General features: G+C 36.3%; 1 protein-coding gene and 4 pseudogenes across 1 annotated transcript; all 5 read right to left on the reverse strand.

Moving 5' to 3' along the window:
* Positions 1 to 248: 248 nt before the first annotated feature.
* Positions 249 to 1,017, reverse strand: LOC114714058 (agglutinin-2-like; annotated as a pseudogene).
* A 2,645-nt stretch (positions 1,018 to 3,662) lies between these two features.
* LOC114714091 (UDP-glycosyltransferase 91A1-like) lies at positions 3,663 to 5,414 on the reverse strand (annotated as a pseudogene).
* A 4,828-nt stretch (positions 5,415 to 10,242) lies between these two features.
* Positions 10,243 to 12,035, reverse strand: LOC114714089 (UDP-glycosyltransferase 91A1-like; annotated as a pseudogene).
* A 239-nt stretch (positions 12,036 to 12,274) lies between these two features.
* On the reverse strand, positions 12,275 to 13,475 carry LOC114714059 (seed lectin-like; annotated as a pseudogene).
* Positions 13,476 to 16,954: 3,479 nt separating this feature from the next.
* LOC114714060 (uncharacterized) lies at positions 16,955 to 18,572 on the reverse strand. The gene is made up of 3 exons (XM_028898749.1): positions 18,548 to 18,572; positions 17,728 to 17,903; positions 16,955 to 17,638 (listed from the first exon to the last, which is right to left on the reverse strand). The coding sequence occupies exons 1-3, from the start codon at positions 18,570 to 18,572 to the stop codon at positions 16,955 to 16,957; spliced, it is 885 nt and encodes a 294-aa protein (XP_028754582.1).
* Between the last annotated feature and the right edge of the window lie 953 nt (positions 18,573 to 19,525).

The following is a 19,525-nucleotide window of genomic DNA, read 5'->3' on the forward strand; positions in this document are numbered from 1 at the left end:
GAATTACTAGATTCTCAAATTATGGATATTAATGTTTTAACTGGAAAAGAATTTAGTTATGACTTCTACATTTTGCTTAACACGTAAGCACGAAGACAGATCCCAATGCTAATTTGAATCAACACCTAATTGATTTATTGAAGATGAAAATACTCAAAAAGAGTCTTCTTGAGACACTACGCCCATCTTAAAAGGAATCACAAACAAGACTATAGAACCCAATATATGTCAAACACATGACGCATTTTCTAACTGAAGCTAGAACTGAAACTCCATGTAAGAATCTTGTGTACGTAGTTCCACAACCCGTCCGGTGGAAGCAGAGAATCCAACCCTAACCCATTCAGGAAGAACAGTTCTCAAATCGACCGTAAAAGAGAGGCTAGTGGTTGTCACATTCACTTTGCTTTGCGGGTAAGCCAGAGTCACACTCAAATTCTTGGCATTAGGCTCATAGTTCACTGTGGCAAATCCTGTTAATCCGCTCTGAACATTAACACTAGGCAATGCCACGGTTGACACGGAAGCAATGGAGTTTATATCAATCCCAATATGCTGAAAGACTGGGTCCCACGAGTTCCCAAAGGTATCAAACGCGACAGCAACAATCTGATTCTTAAAGGTATTCAGAGCAGTCTCAGGACTGAAGAGTCCGAGATATCCGGCATTTGAGTTCTGTGGAATGTTGGAAGTGAATGGAGCTAAGAAGAAGGCGAATCCATCACCAAACGGTCCAGGGCTTGTAGGTCCCAAGACAAAGGAGAAAGTAGTGGTGAACCAAGCTAGCTTTCCTGTTTTAGCATCCCAAATCCGCACTGGTGCTGAGTAGGAGGCTCTCCCGGCTCTATATGGAAGAGAGCTTGTGAGTTGCAGAGAGTTGTTTGATGTAAAGGAATCGCCTTGGAAGATTATGTCATTGGGCGTGGAAGGAGAGAAATTGTCGAACTTGAAGGTAGCTGAATTCACATTGTGAGCCAGAACCAGGAAGGAGACGAAGATCATCACGAGAGCAGACATGGCGATTTGAGGCTTTGAGTTTGAGATGGCCACGTTTCTGATTTACTCACTTCAGTGGGCTGTGATTGTGAAGAGAAGATCTCAAAACTATATATGTGCAGAAAGTGTATCGATCTTTGATCCGTTTAAGGCCAGCAAGGAAAATAAAATAATAATGAAACTATACGAAGAAGCCAAATGACTTGCATTGTACAGTATGATATTACAACGATACAGGATGCTTGGAGTTAGTAGGGGTGATTTAAACGATGAAATTATGTCACCAGCCAAGTCAGCACATGAAATTTTCAGAAGCTTCTTGGAGGGCAGATCTATGTCATGGAGAGTTTAAAACAGCATATATGGGCTGTGCAATTGAATATGTGCCTATATTCGTCGATCTATTCGAATATACCGCGAGATTCTGAGCGCTTGTACTTCATCCAATAAAAAGGGAGCATATAGTATGTACGCAAATTGATCAATTCCATGGACTCGTATTTTATATCTTGGTAAACGCTGAGATTTAAAAGGGGCTTTCTTTTATTAGTTAGATTTCTCTTATCTCAGTTCTTAATATAAGAGTTAATTTTATTTTTAATTTTGTCTTAAATATAAGACCCCAATATATTTTGTCTTAGTTTTATTTTTAATTTTGTCTTAAATATAAGACCATAATTTATTTTGTCTCTTATATTTATCTATTTTTCCTAAGATAGTCCTTGTAATAATTGCTTATGTTAAACATTTCATTAAATGGTAATTCTAGCTAATACATGATTAGTAAGGGTATTTTAAGAAAAACAACGCATATTTATTACAAATAACTAACTTAACAAACTTTTTTAATCTAATCAAATTAATCAATTAACTCTTATATTAAGGATAAGAGATAGTAATTAATATCCTTCATAAGTGGATAATCGTTGGAACTGTAAAACTAAAAACTAGGGGGAAATACAGAGAGAGAAACCCAATGGGTGCGAGGGAAAAATGTTTTTCTTTTTCATGGGTAACTGCGAGGGAAAATGTTGAACAACTCAAACATTTGATTTAGACCGGTCTAGACCCATTAATTTGGGTTAAGCCCAATGAATGACTTCGTCATCACATAAACTGGGCTTAATTTGACAGCAAAGGGAACTACGGAAACGAGGATAGGCCCAGCGCCAAGTGCCCAATAACTCCAAGTAGAAGTGAAGATTTTAGGGCTAGGGTCTCGTGATACGACAAATACGACAAATTAAAGTCGGAATTCTAGCCAAAAATAAGTAGTGGATTTTTTTTCTTCAAAAAAAGAAAAAGATTTGTAGTACAGCCTTCAAGAGGATAAAAAAGAGAGCCTACGTAGCTGCTAAGTGTGATGTGAGTGTTACGTTTGAATTAATTTTTTTACATGGACTTTGAATTTATAAAATCAACCGAATTACAAATTATTTATAAATGTAAGCAGCTAATTATAAGTATAAAATATTTTATTTGTTTATATAAATAAAATTTTAGGTAAGTTGGGACTTAAGAGCATACTAAACTAGGCATGCTTACAAACTTCACAAGAACTTATAAATAGTTGCCCATTAACAAAGTTTTTACATTGAAAGTAAAATTTGAATTTATAATCTTATGAGTTGCCCATTAACAAAATCTTTATATTGACAGTAAGATTCAAACTTACAATCTTGTAAATTATAAGTTGATTACTCACCAACTGAATTAAATTTTATTAATAATAATTTTTATTTTTATGTTGACAACAAAAAAATTTTATTTCATCATTTTAAAAAATATGTATTAGTTTTCTTAAAATACCTTATTTAATTATCTTGTAATGAAGATTACTCTTACATAAAAACTTTGTTAATACTTGCAGAAAAATAATAGATTGGATTTTATATTTTAAAAAAAATTTAAGAGGAAAAGAATAGATTGAACTAAACCAACATCCCAACTATCTCTAGTTTGAGAGGGAGCAGCTTTTTAAAAGGCAATTAATTTTCTACGGTGGTGCCTCGTGTCATTTTTCCAGGTACAGTAGGTCTTCCGTCAATTATATGTGGTGGATCATCTACCTCATGTTACGCGTTGGAAAAAAAATTGTATATCGGAGCAGTTTTGATGCTCACCCCCTCAACGGTTGAGATTTAAATTTTTTTTTTTGAAAAATATTTTTTAATAAATATATAATTAATAATAAAAGTATTTTTTTAACTATAATTTTTTTTATAAAAAATAAGTTTTTATTTAAAAATTATTAATTCAAAAATTTAAATCTAGATTATTAAAATTAAAATTATATCTAAATGATGCAATTTTCAGCGTGATGATTATTATGATGCTCACAATATTTTGACTATTTAAAACAGCTACTATGTGTGTATTCTTGAAATATCTCCTCAAAAAATAAAAAAATGCATTAATTCTCTTGAATGTTCTAACTATTTGAAATAGTTACCGTATATGTGCATTCGAAATATACCCTCAAGACATAATTTGAGTGTGATGAGCACTCAAAACTCAATAACCGTTAAGATTTATACTTAAAATTTTTAATTAAGTATTGTTAAATAGAAGAATTATTTTTTTATTTTTTTTAAAATGATAGTTAAGATATATTACCAAGATATACTACTGCAACAAATTAAGGCAAGTGAAGTTGGAGAGGGAGGGGGAAAAGACGAACATCCAGACTCGATGATAAGCTTTACAAGCGCCTGATTGGCCAGTCTTGAGATTTCTTGTAGTCCCTCAGACAGGACAACAAATTATTCACATATTTTTCCTGTCTTTCTCTATTTACAAACACGTCTTTCATCTCTTTCATCTTTTCCCTGTAGATCCTTCCCCTTTCCTCCACCACAACCATCCTCAGAGCATCGGCCACCGATTCACTCGTAAACGACCCGTCTCTCTCATCCCTTGGAATCGAACATCCCATGTTCTTCTCCTCCAACACTCTTGAGATCAATCCTTGGTCCGCCAGAAACGTCAGAAATACAAGCGGTTTTTCGTTCTGGATCGCCTCCACCACCGACGTCCAACCAGAGTGAGAAAGAAACCCACCCACTGAGTCGTGGCCTAGAATCTTCAGCTGCGGTACCCAACCGGTGCACACGAGGCCACGTCCTCGTGTCCGCTCTTCGAATCCTTCCGGCAAATGCAGGACCTCCGGGTCGGTGGGACCGCGTTGGATCCTCAACGCCAATAAAAATGGTAGCTCCGACTTCTCCAAACCCAGAGCTATCTCCCTCAAATCTTCTTGGCTCGGCTTTGCTTCGCTCCCGAATGCCACATACACCACCGTGCCTCGGCTTTGCTTGTCCAGCCAATCTTTTATCCACCGCCACGTCTCGTTTTCATTCCCATCATCATAGGCCGTGCTGGGAAGTTGGCCAACAGGCAGAACTGGTTTCTTGTAAAGGTTTTCAAGGAGTTGAATCCACTCGCCTTCAAATTCAAAGCAGCTTCTGATCAATACTATGTCGCAGTTTTGGATAGACGCGCCGAACCGGTACGTGTCTGAAACACCTGAGTCGTTGTCGGAGAAACTGTCTGCAATCCTCATGATCTCAAAGTATCGGAAGGCTACGGTGGTTGGAAATGGAACCCACGGGGCGGGAACCAAATAGTCTTCGATTGTTTTGCGGCTGTTGTCAGTACCCATTAAACTTGAAGCCGATCCCATGAAACCCATAGAGGTGGCCATAAATATGCTGAAGAAGGCACTCTTGATTCCCAGTTTGGAAGCAATGGAGCAAAGTCGTAGATGATCCAGTCTGGCTTGGAAGATTCAAGAAACCGACTCATGGGTTGTTGGAGTTCATCGTAGGCTTTCTTGAGGAACTGCACAACGTTGTAGGGAACATCGATGGTGGCCTCTGCGTCTTGAGGAAGGTTCTGGACTGTGGGTAAGGGAATCTTAACGAGTCTGATAAGTGGAGACAAGTGAGGAGGCAGTTTTGGAAGACGATGGATGTTTCTTGGGGTAGACACGAAGCTGACAAGGTGACCCTTCTCAGCTATGAGCTTGGCGAGCTCAAGGTTAGGGATGATGTGGCCAAAGGCCAACCATGGGAACATGGCTATGTGAAGCTTGGCGTCTCCTTCCATGGTTTGGGGTATCAGGTATGAGCAGTGTGCCTGTGGATACAATTACCTTCGCCTCTTCCTGATACCAACTACTGCATTTATCGTCATGTGTCGGCGTCAAAGTTTTCGGGCCCCATCATTCTCTTTTTCAGGAAGTATTGGCTGGTCGATCGAAAGTGAACCCTGCTTTAATCTGGTGTCTTTGATCGTACTAGTATTCAGTATTTGAGGGGGTGGGTTTTCGGGTAATATAATGTAATGATTATGGGAGGCAACTCCTAGTTTTGCTAATATAGCACATTGGCCCTCTGGTACTAGAATATGCACAGAGGTTATTGCTAATAAGCCTCCTTTTTATGCCGCAATAAAGTGGTCACTTCAGTCAGCATTTGGCAATGGAAAATTTAACTTGGTGACGAATTTAAAAGTTCTCCAAATTGGTTAATGATAATTGTAACAAATTTAACATTAGAGACTAAGAAATTCTTAAAATTCTGATTGAATCTGAAATAATCGGTATTATATAGCATAAACATTGAAAGAGAAAAAAGATTAATCAAGGAATTCCCTTTCGATCTGGCAGAAACCTACAGACAAAACTTTGCCTTTTAATTTCTGCAAGAAAAACTGAATAACAGGTTACATGCTAACAAGGCTCTAATGTGTCCTTCAGTCCTTAGTATAAAATCTAATTAATTAATTTTAATATATTAATAATGTTAGTTAAATTAATTAGTTAATATGATATGTTTTTTTAAAATATCATAAACATCTTTATACAAAGTAATTTCCCCTACGCCTACTCCCTCCTGTTCATAAAAATTCTTGTATTTGTCCGAATGAGCACTTGAAAATTGTAACAAAATCTTAGTTAATTTTTACTATTTAAACTATTGCTAATATGAAAAAGTATTTAAAGGTTATATCTAAGTGTAATAAATTTAGTAGGATGGAGAAAAAAGAAGGAAATGTGGTGAGCCCACTGTGCCTGTTACGGATCTATAATTTTGAACGCTAGGAGTGTACCTGCACGCGCGTACATGGTGGTTTTAATACAAAGGTGAAGTGGAGGGGCCCATGACGAACCCCGGGGGGGGGGGGGCTCTCTCCGCCCGCTTGAAGCTCGCCGTTTTCGCAGAGAGCGACGATAGGTATTCGGCGACAATTGTTGTATGGAAACCGTCCAGTGTAACAATAATAATAAAAAAACATCCAGCCATATATTCCTCTAATCCTATTTATAAAACAAAAAAAAAATTAACCTTATTTATAAGTCGTTTTATTAAATTTTTATCTTGAATGTATCATATTGGCTTTTATTTATTGTAGTATTGATAGTTTTTTTTAAATGAGTATATACTCTTTCGGTCCTTAATATAAGACCCATTTAACTAATTTGATTATATTAAGAAAGTTAGGTAAGTTAGTTAATTATAAAAAATGTGACATGTTTTTCCTAAAACACCATAATAATCTTTTTTAATACCCGTTCTTTCTTTTCTACTTGATTTTGGTTGATGGAGTATTTATAGGGGTACTTTAGAAAAATTGATAAATATGATAAATGGGTCTTATATTTAGGATCAAAACCAAATCAATAATCGGGTCCTATATTAAGGACCGGAGGAGTATTAAATAGGGATAAAGTTATAAAGTTATTATATTCTAATGAACATTTAATGCAATTTAAGATTTTTTTTGTTTGTATAAAACATGTTGGAAGTGTTTTATAAATAGGACCAGAGGAGTACAGTTTTCGTGCTTGTCATTTTAATGAGCACCTTAAACTTATTTGATCTGAACCATCTATATCTCATTTTGATAGTTTTGATTTGATTTTTTTTATTTTTATTTGTTCAAAATAATTATTCTAATATATATAGAATATAAAATAGAAATAATCTCTTGATCATCATTCTTTAAAAAATATTTTTTCTATTTAAAAATAATTAATTAAAGATTTTAAATATGAACTATTCAAATCAGATATAGATGGTTCATATATGATAAGTTTAGAGTGCTTATCAAGATAATAAGCACTGAAACTGGTCCCCATACAAAATGGAACTAACATAAATATTGGGGTTAAAAAAGTGGACTCAGCATTTTATATATTTCTTTTTATTTCTATATATAACTTTTCTATCCAAATTAAAAATATCAAATATTACCTTCATATTTAATATATATATTTTCAGTGAACTAAAGTATCCATTTGATCCCTTGATTTTATATAAGATTTTAGTTAGTTTTTTAACTTTAAAAAATATATTTTTAGTCTTTTACTTCTAAAATCTTTAATCTTAAACAACAATTTTTTTTGTAATAATAATAATTTTTTAAAAATTAAACTTCATACGTTAATATTTTAAAATGTTTTGTTAACATTCATGACCTTAATATTCTCATTTTTTGTTAACAACTATAGAATTAAAGGACGAAAAATATATTTTGTAAGGTTAAGGAATTAAACTGAAACATTAACATTATGTAAAGTTAAATGATTTTTACCGCATTAGTTACATAAAATTTTAAAAAATATAAAATCTGCATATTTTTGCATTTTTTTATTTTTAGATTTGATGCATATTAAAATAATTTTTTAAAAGATATAAAATACCAAAAAAAACTCAAACATTCAAATTAGATCTGATCTGGATGCTCACTCCAAAAAAGAGTGGGAAAAGATACAAGTATAAATGGGAAGAAAAAGAGATGAGAGATATATGTAACTAATTCAAATAAAAATGAAAAAAATACATTCATAAATTTTTGAAGTGTAACTTATAAAGGGCATTAGACCTGTTTAAAAAAAAATTGTAACGTAAAAAAAAAGACCTGAGGTGGTATTTAATATTTTTATTTTTGATAGCAAAGTTATATTTAGAGACAAAAAGAATATATATAACCAATTTTTTCAACCCCAATATATGCATATTAGTTCCACTTTTGTAATGTGTCGCTGGGCGTTTTTAACGCCGGATTGTTTCCGCACAACATTATTATTGAATCCCCACTGTCATTTCCCACAGAAACGGTGCCCTTCAAGCACCGGAGAGAACCCACTCCCGAGGGAACCGACTAAACCCCAAATTGTCTTTTTTAACGCGGGGTGTGCTTAGATGAAATTAAACTATGGTTTGAAAAATAGTTTTTAGAGAATAGATTCTGAGAGGAATAGATTTTGTGAAAAAATAATTCTGAAAAATGAGAGTATTTGGATAGTTGTTATCAGAAATACTTTTTATATATACAAATTACTAAAAAAGGTATAAGTTAATATGATAATTACATAAAAGATGGATTTTATGATATATTTTAATTTGAAGAAATAAATTTATTAATAATATATTTTTTACTAACATAATTAATAATATATAAGAAAATATAATTAATAAATAATTAATATGTGTATATATATTTATAAAAAATAAGATTAAATTTGTTTATAGAAAAATGAAAAAAAAAGTGTTGTAATAATTAAGATGTTGTATTGATATAGAGCATTTGTAATAGGTTTTTTTTAACTACATATTACTAGTCTGGTCAAAACTTTCTTTCAATGAAAGTTTAAAACCTTGTCTACATATTAACTCTTTAATTAGATTCTATATTAAGGACTAGAGTAATAATCTTATATTTAAAATCAATATTAACTCTCCAATTAGATCCTATATTAAGGATAAGAATAATAAATTTAGGACTAAAATAAAAATTAAATGAAGTCTGATATTAAAATATGAAGGTTGTAATTATTAATATATATATAATATAAGATTATGTTTTTTGGAAAAATGAATAATTTTTTTCAACAGAGAAATATTATTTCAGGGGGAAGGAGAATCGGTCAAAGATAAAAGAATCAGGGAGGAGGGGAAGGCGTGATGATGACACTGATGGAGCAAACAATTTCGCTGACAACATTGGTTCAAAAAGCGGAAAAATTTCACTTACCACAAAACCATGGTTTTCACGGGCAAACCATGGTTTTATAATAAAATCGTAGTTTTAAAAAATTAAAAGATGTTTGGATATTTTTAAAATCAAATATTAGTTTGGGTTGTAAAAGTACTATTTTCATGTAAGCCAAACACCTGTAGATGAGTTTCTAAAACTGCTTAAACCAGATGTTCTTCGATCATTCCAATCTTGAATCGTCGCCGTTCGCCTAAATATGTGACGCCTTTTGAAAGGGGTGTTTGGATGAAGCAAAACTATAATTTGAAAAATAGCTTCTAGAAAATAGATTTTGAAGAGAATAGATTTTGAAAGAATAGATTTTCTAAAAAAATAATTCTAATAAAGTGAGAGTGTTTGGATAGTTATTATCAGAAGTGCTTTTTATATGTGTAAATTATTAAAAAGGGTATAAATTAATATGATAATTACATAAAAAATAAATTTTATAATATAATTTAATTTCAAGAAATAAATTTGTTAATAATATATTTTTTACCAACATAATTAATAATATATAAAAAAATATAATTAAAAATAATTAATATTTATATATATTTATAAAACATAAGATTAAATATGTTTTTTTATAAAAATAATTATTTTCTTGCCAAAAGAAAAACACCTCACCAGCGCCTCTTCTTACTAGCTGAGGATATAAATTGCACCACCACCACGACGTCTATTGAACGAGCAAGGAGGGGAAAAAGAAAAAAGAAAAAAAGGATTTGATTTCAATAGAGGGTCATTCTTGTCTGGACCGTTGCTTTCTTCTGACACTCATAATAATTATATCAGCACCCACAATTAGAGCCTCGTAAGGGAAATGTTTTAGTTTTTCCCCGGACCATGGTTTCGGAAACTGAAACCATGGTTTCAATCTAAATCATGGTTTTTGAAAATATAGAGTGTTTGGCTGATTTTTTTCTAGACTATGATTTGGGTTTTCAAATCAGATAGCTAAAGCTAAACAGTCCCTTCTTGTCCATCATTTGAAATTTGCGGCCAATATTGGTTCTTCATAACTATCCAAGCATAAACGCTTGGACCCCATATTTTTAATTAATTAGTTGACCTGATGATCGACCATCTCTTGCTTATCGCCATCTTTTTTCAATGGCTGCCAGCCTTGATAAAGGCGCGTCTTTTCATGACTTTTTAAAGTTGATGCCCGGCAAAATACACACTTGGAGAGACCAATCCAAGTTGGAAATATTGCAGCGAAAAGTTACAAACTTGAGATTCCACGCTCAGAAAATCAAATCATAACATACAAGCTAGCCCTGAGGATCAGGCCAAAAAAAAGCTAGCCCTGAGGAAAAATACGAACTAAGGCAGAAGTTGGAGAGGAAGGAAGAAAAGACGAATATCCAGATTGATGGATCAGCTTTGCAAGCTGATTGGCTACTCTTGAGATTTCTTGTGGTCCCTCAACAGGACAACAAATTATTCAAATATTTTCCTTTCTTTCTCTATTTACAAACACGTCCTTCATCTCTTTTATCTTTTCCTTCTAGATTCTTCCCTCTTCTTTCACCATAACCAGCCTCAGCGACTCAGCCACCGACTCACTCGTAAAGGACCCGTCTTGCTCATCCCTCGGTATCGGATACCCCATCTTCTTCTCCTCCAACACCCTCGCGTTCAATCCTTGGTCTGCCAAAAAAGTCAGAAGGACAAGGGGCTTCTCATTCTGGATCGCCTCCACCACCGACGTCCAACCAGAATGAGTTAAGAACCCACCGACGGACTCGTGGCCCAATATCTTCAGCTGTGGTGCCCAACCGGTGCACACCATACCGCGACCATGCATCCGTTCCTCGAACCCTCCCGGCAGCTGCAAAACCTCCGGGTCGTACGGCCCACGTTGAGTCCTCAGCACCCACAGAAATGGGAGCTCCGAATTCTCTAAACCCAGAGCAATTTCCATCACTTCTTCTTGACTCGGTTTCGCTTCGCTCCCGAATGCCACGTACACTACTGTGCCTCTGCTTTACTTGTCCAGCCAATCTTTCATCCACCGCCACGTCTCGTTTTCATTCCCATCATCATAGGCCGTGCTGGGAAGTTGGCCGACAGGCAGAACTGGTTTCTTGTAAAGGTTTTCGAGGAGTTGAATCCATTCGCCTTCAAATTCAAAGCAGCTTCTGATCAATACTATGTCGCAGTTTTGGAGACACATACCGGCCCGATATGTATCAGAAACGCTGGAGTCGTTGTCGGAGAAAGTGTCTGCGATCCTCATGATCTCAAAGTGACGAAATGCTACGGTGGTTGGAAACGGAACCCACGGGGGCGGAACCAAATAGTCTTCAAGTGTTTTGCGGCTGCTGTCAGTACCCATCAAACTTGAAGCCGATCCCATGAAACCCACAGAAGGCGGCAATCCATATACTGAAGAAGGCACTCTTGATTCCCAGTTTGGAAGCAATGGACCCGATCCAATGAGGAGCAAAGTCGTAGAGGATCCAGTCTGGCTTGGAAGATTCAAGAAACCGAGTCATGGGTTGTTGGAGCTCATCGTAGGCTTTCTTAAGGAACTGCACGACGTTGTAGGGAACATCGGTTGTGGCCTCTGCGTCTTGAGGAAGGTTCTGGACCTTGCTTAAGGGAAGCTTGACGAGTTTGATAAGAGGAGACAAGTGAGGAGGTAGTTTTGGAAGACGATGGATGTTTCTTGGGGTAGACACGAAGCTGACAAGGTGCCCCTTCTCAGCTATGAGCTTGGCGAGCTCAAGGTAAGGGATGATGTGGCCAAAGGCCAGCCATGGGAACATGGCTATGTGAAGCTTCTTGTCTCCTGCCATGGTTTGGGCTCAGCTTGTGTTGCATATGTTGAAGCTCAAGGTTATTGTTGAATTGTAATCAAAGATGGTGACTATTGGAAAAGAAGCAAAACTTATTATTGCCTCTCTGGGGACACATATGGTGGAGCAAAATGCCCCGCTCATCTTAATCTTTTTCATGGAAGTCAAGGAGGACCACTAACTTCTCTTTCGAAATTGTAAAAAAAAAAAAAAAATTGTTTCACAAACTTAGTTTAGATTAAGTTGACTGACTCATATTGCAATTAAATAATTAAATATAATTACGATATGATGAGACACGGTGAGATTCAATCAGATAATTAAAGATATATGAGATGTTTTAGAATAATTCGAGATATTAAAATATCTTGGTCCTTATTAAGCCGTATTAATCAGATGCATTATAAAATAGACCTGTCCGGAGGTAGTATATTCACCTTTAAATGCCTAGTTTGAACCGCATAGTCTAAAGTAATCTTGAAAGTGAACATTTATCCAAACCCGAAACCCTTTGACATACTAAAAATCCTTCATAGATATCAGAATTAAACAAACATCGCACTTTACATTATTAAAACATTAAACCTTTTGCATTCATGCATGACTCTCTTGAGCCTTGATTATTCTCAGCAGCACTCCGAAATGCTGCCTGATCTAAAGGTTTGAAGTGAAAGACCAGGAAAGAATGTCCTGTGTTTTAACCGAGTCACCACTTGCAGCAGAAAAACCAATGAGAACCCTTTCTGGAATAACGGCCCTCAAATCTATGTTATACTTCAAACTACAATCCCCTGACAAACTATGTTGGTTATCATCATCATCAGGGTATGCTACAGATACACTCAATCGCAGGTTCTTAGAGTCAGGGCTTATGGATGCATGTCCCACTATATTGTCGGGTTCAACATCAACAATAAATGCCCTTTTGAAGAACCACGTCACCAGTAGCAGAAGAGAAACCAGTAAGAACTGTTTCTGAAAGAAATGCCCTCAAATCAGTTATGTGTTTCAAAGAAACATCCCCTTTTGAAGAACCATAAGCTTTAGGATATTTCACAGACACGCTCAATTGTTGGGTCTTAGAGTCGTGGCTTATACAAGCATGTCCTTCTACCCCATCGGGTACAAAATCTGTAGGCCAGAGCTCAGTGGCCTGAGACACAACAGAGTTCACATCGATTCCTATGTGAGCTGTCTGAGACACACGTACCAAATGAGTCCCATTCGTTCGAAAAAGTATCAAACTCGACAGCCATAACTTGTGCATTGGAAGGCTTGTGGTTGAAGATTCCGAGGAGTCCGCCTCCTGATTCCTTTGCGTTTGGTAAGTTAAAGTCAGTGGATTTCAAGAAGAAGGTCATTCCATCACGGTGACTACTTCTCCCTTGTGGGTTCACCACTAAAGAGAACTCGGTAGTGAAGTCTGCGACTTTGCCGCTAACTTCATCGTACAAGTGAAATGGTATCGTGAACACTGATTGGCCAGTGTTGGAGTGGATTGCCATGTTGATCCTTCTTTGTGAGTTGTAATACGTTGTTTAAGATCATGACATCATGTACGAGACCTAGGTTTGTTACAGATGGCTGGGTCAAAAGTAGGAAAGTTGAAAGAGAATTCTGATCTAACATTGCTAATCAGGAGGAAGAAGAAGAAGAAGACGTTGAAGAATGTGAAGAAAACTGAGGATTCGGAGAAAGCCAGGTCGTCTTGTGTTGTGTTGTGATTTGTGAATGTTTCATGGAGGGCGGAAGACCACTAGCTTATATAGGCTTTGTGAAAGGCAAGTTTAATTTGTAAATCTGTAAGACCATTTTGTGCTAACAAATGGAATTGCTTATTGCCTAGACCCCAAAGATTATGGCATAACATGGGTGAAAAAATCTGGGATTTGAAAGAGAGAAGATTACGTAAACAGGTAACAGGAACAGTCTAAATTAAAGACGCAAGTCAAATATATAAAGCCAACAAAACGGTTCCTTATTTTAACCAAGAATCTACTGCTCTGTTTTGATTTTCACACAAAGCTCCTTTTTATTTTTATTATTCCTGTTGTTGTTCACAATGGCCGTTATTCAACGGCATCATATTTGTCAAACATCATCCATCTCTCGATCATCATACTGTTGTTGTTCTGTTATTCACTTTCATGTTTCAGCTAGTGGTCTTGATTGAAGTGATCTCATACCAAGATTTCTCTACTGGAATGAAGTCTTGCAAGTCGCAATACCTATGATGAGATTCTTTTATTGTTTGTTTATATCTCATTTCCACTAAAAACCTGAATGGTATGATTAATCTTTGAGCAACTCTTTTATTTGTATTGGATTTTTCTTGATACGCCATGGAAAGATCGGCCAGAAGCATTATGGCATTGGCAGAGTTTAAGGTCGTTATATTCGGCTCCTTCCCCTGTTTTCCTTTCTCTGGGAATCAGAATCTATCAGATATCATTTAAATTTGTATGTCTCCTGCTGGCCAATAATAATAATAATAAATGTCTGCTGCATCAGCACGGGCAACATACTAGTCTTCTTCTTTGAGAGGGGAAAAGAAAAATCAGAGCTCTCTGTCCAGCCCCGTTATTCGTCTTAATCCATATGCTCTAAAAAAGCTTAATTCAAGCGACTTGGGACTTAGGCCTTTTGAAATACTCTCTCAAAATTCCAGCATAATATAATTTAAATAATTCAAGAGTAAGGAAATGGGGGGATGACAATTTGAGACGAAAATATGATTTTGGTTTCACTTTGGGACTAAGAACCCTTGGTCTTTTATTTAAATTTCAAAATCTTTTGACCCTCAATTAAAATAAAGGTCACCCAAAAAAAAAGAATAATGTAAACTAAATTAATAAATTCAAAAGTACCGTTTTTGTTTGAAGAAAAATATACATGAAGATACTATATATACACATAATGATCAGGTTATATTTGATCAGTCTTCTCTGTCATTCATTTTATACCGTGTATATCAGCATATATATGTGTGTGTGTGCGGGCCCCGAACAAAAAGGAATCAAATAGCAGAAACGTGACTAAGGGGGTGTTTGGATGAGGCAAAACCATGGTTTGGAGAATAGCTTCTGGAGAATAGATTTTGGAGAGAATAGATTTTGAGAGAATAGCTTTTCTGAAAAAGTGATTCTGATAAAGTGAGAGTGTTTGGATAATTATTGTCAGAAGTGCTTTTTGATATGTAGAAATTACTAAAAAGGACATAAGTTTAAATGATAATTACATGTAAGATATATTTCATGATATATGCTTATTTGAAGTAATAAATTTGTTAATAATATATATTTTGGCAACAGAATAAATAAGACATAAATAATATAAATAGTAAAAAATTAATGTGTATGTATATTAATAATATAATTAAATATGTTTTGAGGAAAATGATTTATTTTGCCAAAAAAAATATTATTATTTCTTAAAGATGAAATCCCATAATTTTTTTCTCACAAAATTAAATAAGCACAAAAAAAAATTCATATTAATTGTCTTAATAATAAAGGTTGCAACGAAATATATTTGTCCAAGTAGTTTTTTTTAACAACACATTACATTATCTGAAAAGAAAAAAGGAAATAAGAAAGACATGGCTATTCTTGTATATAGTGAACAATTTGATCTCTTATGGAGTCACGAAGTCGAGCCATGTGAGATGAAGATTCTATTGATGAAGGTATATGTGAAGACCCAACTCCATCATCATCATTATTTTTTTCTGCATAAGAACCTTCTGGTTCAAACTGAATGAAACCAGGATCAGAAATGGATGTTGATCTAATGAAGTTATGTATGGCCATCGTTGCACAAACAATTTGAACCTGTGTTGGAAAGTCATAGCTCGGCATGTTTCCTAAAATTGCAAACTTACTCTTCCAAACTCCAAAAGTTCTTTCAATAGTGCTCCGTAGACTTGAGTGCAAATAATTGAACGCCTCATTGTTATTTTCAAATGCAGATGACCTTCAAAAATCAGGGAGATGGTAGCGTTCACGTCTGTAGGGACCAAGATATCCCATGGGTGTCGGGTAGCCAGCATCGACCAAATAATATTTGCCTACATGAAATATATGATTGGTGTTAATAAACTTTGTTTTCTAACAGTTAAGCATAAATAAATTGTAGCAATTTAAAATATACCTTGAGGCGGATGAGGGAAGTTCATGGAAGGAGTTGTGAGGGCGTGGTCAAATATACGAGCATCATGCGCACTACCTTCCCATCCAGCCAATACAAAAGTGAAGCACATGTCCCAATCACAAACCGCCATTACATTTTGCGTCACTCTTCCTTTTCGGTTAATAAATTTTGTTTGCTCAGTTGCATCAACAATGCATAAATATGTGTTCCATCAATTGCTCCAATAGCATGTTTGAAAAAGGGCCAGTATCGACCACCGGGCCGTATTTTTGTATGCAAATGCTGAAATGTTGGATCTTTTGGTTTGATATTGGACATAGCAAGTCTACAACATGCCAATAAGACATTATGGAAATGTCTACTAATTGTCTCCCCTGAATGTTGGAATCTTTCTTGCTGCATCCTACTACTAAGCGCATGGCCAACGGTATTTAAAAACATTGCAACCATTTCATGTATCCCAACATTTCTAGTTTCCGTTAGACCGTGTTGTTGCAATTCTGTGCAAAGACTAAAGAATACTTCCCTTTCCATTCTAAACATGTTATAACAACGATTGGAATGGCCTTGTAAAACATCCCTTACCCATACCTTGCCTGTATAAATACTTGTATGCTGGGGCTCTTTACACAAATGAAGAGAAGCGTATCCACCAACCGCTATTGCAACTTGATTAACTCGTTTGTTCCGTCGTTTACGATACTTTTCCGCAATTTTAATTTCATCAGCCATTTTTTGTCTTGTCCTGTGCACATAGACATAAAATTTAGAAACCCGGATATGAAATTACTAAACATTTAACAAGAAAATAAGTTTTTAATTCCTACAGAAATTTGGAAGTCACATAATACAATAGTGCTGGTTACATAATTCCTAAAAATATACATAAATTATCACAGTCATCTTCTAATCAACACAAAAAGTAGTCAAATACTATAATAAGCAACACAAATGAAGTCTCAATCCTTGATTGCATGCTTCAAGAAGAGCAGGAGTTTTTCCCTCCTGTTCTTCAGAGCCACATACATCTCCCTTGCAGCTGGCTTGTCCATGAGGAGTGTTGTGCACCGGGAAAACAGATCAGGATCATCAGTAACTTCATCAACTTCATTAAGGTGCTCCATGACTCCGGCAATTGACGTCTCATAAGCACGTGCTTCTTCTTCTAGCTTCCTAGCACGTGCTTCTGAAATCTCTTCATGTTCACGCTGAGAATCATTTTCATTTGCCTGAGCTATCCTGCTTAGTGCATCCGCTATTTTCATAGTGGTAGTAGATTTCTTCTTCATGGATTCACCCTTTTTTCTAACTCCTAATGAGCTACTAGGTCGATTGCCACCTGTGCTTCTGCCCCCACGAATGTTTTCCTGTCTCATTCCAGTGTTGCCTCCACTTCCTCCACTATTGTCATTGAATGTGACTGAATTAAACTCCCCGCTTATGCCAGTTGGTGCCCCCAAAATTTCATCACTATCTCCAGATCCTTCTTCCATATCATTTTCAGGAACTCCTTCGCTTGGAAGTGTCATGGAAGAAGGTGCCCATGACTGTGGTCCAGTGGCAGCTACAGACCCAAAGAGTTGAGTCAATTCAGCCCGAAATTGAAGCCCTCTTTCTCTAAATTTCTCATAGCCTGGAACTTCCTGCGCATTCAACACCAAAAATATTATACATTATACAAAAAACGTTAACATGAGAGAAAATACAAGCTCAAATAAAATTAAATGATTACCACTATTTTCTTCTCCCACCAATCATCAGGGGCACTAACAGTATTCCTTTCGGCATCCCACCCTAAACCTGTCTCACGGAGCAGCCTATCCCATAACTGCCACTCCTTTCGCAAGGTATCATATTTGTTCTTTAATTGGATTTTCGTATAAACTCTCCCAGTTTTGCAGCAAAGTTCTCCTCAATACTTGTCCAAGCAGGCTTTGTCAAGCTAGTTCCTCTTCTTCCCCCTTTTCAACTTCTTCAATACACAGGTCAATAAAGACCTTTGTGGCTCTTATATCCTACGAAGCTTTGCTATTTTTTTTATTCATTATGCTATAAACCAATTACAACAGTTCAGTTATCACAAATTTAACCCAAAAAGCATACCATTCAGTTCAGGAGATATGATATAATAGGATAGTATTTAACAAGTATGCCAGCGTGTTTTATAATCCAACAGTATACATACACATTAATAATGACTTTTTTTAATGGGGAATTCTTTTCGGTTAACTGCCCCAATTTGGCTACAACCAACGATCAAGCACAAAAGAGAAAAATTCGAGGACAATTAGTAGACATTGGCCATAACACTATAACACTGCAAAATGTTTATTTCGGTTAACACTAAGACCACTCAAATTTTTGATATGTTAACATGTTTATTTCGGTTAACACTATAACACTGCAAAAGCAACCATCAAGCACAAAAGAGAAAAATTCGAGTGTCCTGTCTCCAAAATAAAATCCACCAAAGGGAAAATAAGATCAAAAAACCCAGATTTGATCAACACACACGAATGCTCTGTCTGTCATGCACACACACGAAGCACAACCAGTCACAACCGAGATATTTCCCATCGTATATACACACGATTACCATCAAATCTGATCGGTGTCAAGAAAGCAACCAAAAAAATCAGCCAGTACAAGAGAACAAAGCATAGGCAACCGGTGAAACCAATATCTGATTCGGAAGAAAAAAACGACGCCGGACGACCTCTGTTTTGGGGAAAAAAATGATGCTCGACGACCTCTGTTTCAGGGAAAACACACGACGCTAGACGGATTCATAATGCACCAGATCTTCCATCTCCAGCCACAACTAACAAGGAAGAAAAGACGGCGACCAGAACAGCCGAGTAACCTCACCTGAAACGTTGGATCTGACCGACAGAAGAAAAGACGGCGACCAGAGCAGCCGAGTAACCTCACCAGCGCCGAAAGTCACGAGCTCAACGACCTCCCCGGTGGCAAGCAGACCCGTCGAGCTTCAGAAGGGGCGACGGCTGGAGAATGATATGCGCTTGTGTTCAGTGAAAATCGTCCGCGCGGAGTGTGTTCTTTCTTACCACCGTCGAGCTTCAGAAGGGGCGACGGTGATTTTTTCTGAATGGGAGGAGGCGATCTCACCGACGGCAACGAATTTTTCGTATAGGAAGCGGCGATCTCACCGTTGGCGACACTAGAAGCAAGCAGACTGGGAGAAGAGAGATCTTTCGGCGAGAGAGAACATTTCTACCGTTGAAGAGAATCTCTGACAGGAGTGATAATTTCCAGCCTTCAGAATCAATAATTTGCCAGCTTATACGAAACTGTGGTTTGGCCGGCCAAAACCAAGGTTTCCACCGAAACCCAGGTTTTGCAAAATTATGGGGTGTTTGGCAATCACCCTTCCCAAACCATGGTTTGGGAGCCAGAAGTGCTTCTAGGGTGATTCCCAAACACCCCCTAAAAGTAGACTATTTCAGGAATTCAAGCATAACGCGGCTGTTGAAGGATTTTAAACGAACACAGTGGACTTACACCAACAT

The sequence above is a fragment of the Neltuma alba genome, unplaced genomic scaffold (genome assembly GCF_004799145.2).
Source record: "Neltuma alba isolate B1F8T4 unplaced genomic scaffold, ASM479914v2 tig00011485_pilon, whole genome shotgun sequence".
NCBI classification, from domain to species: domain Eukaryota; kingdom Viridiplantae; phylum Streptophyta; class Magnoliopsida; order Fabales; family Fabaceae; genus Neltuma; species Neltuma alba.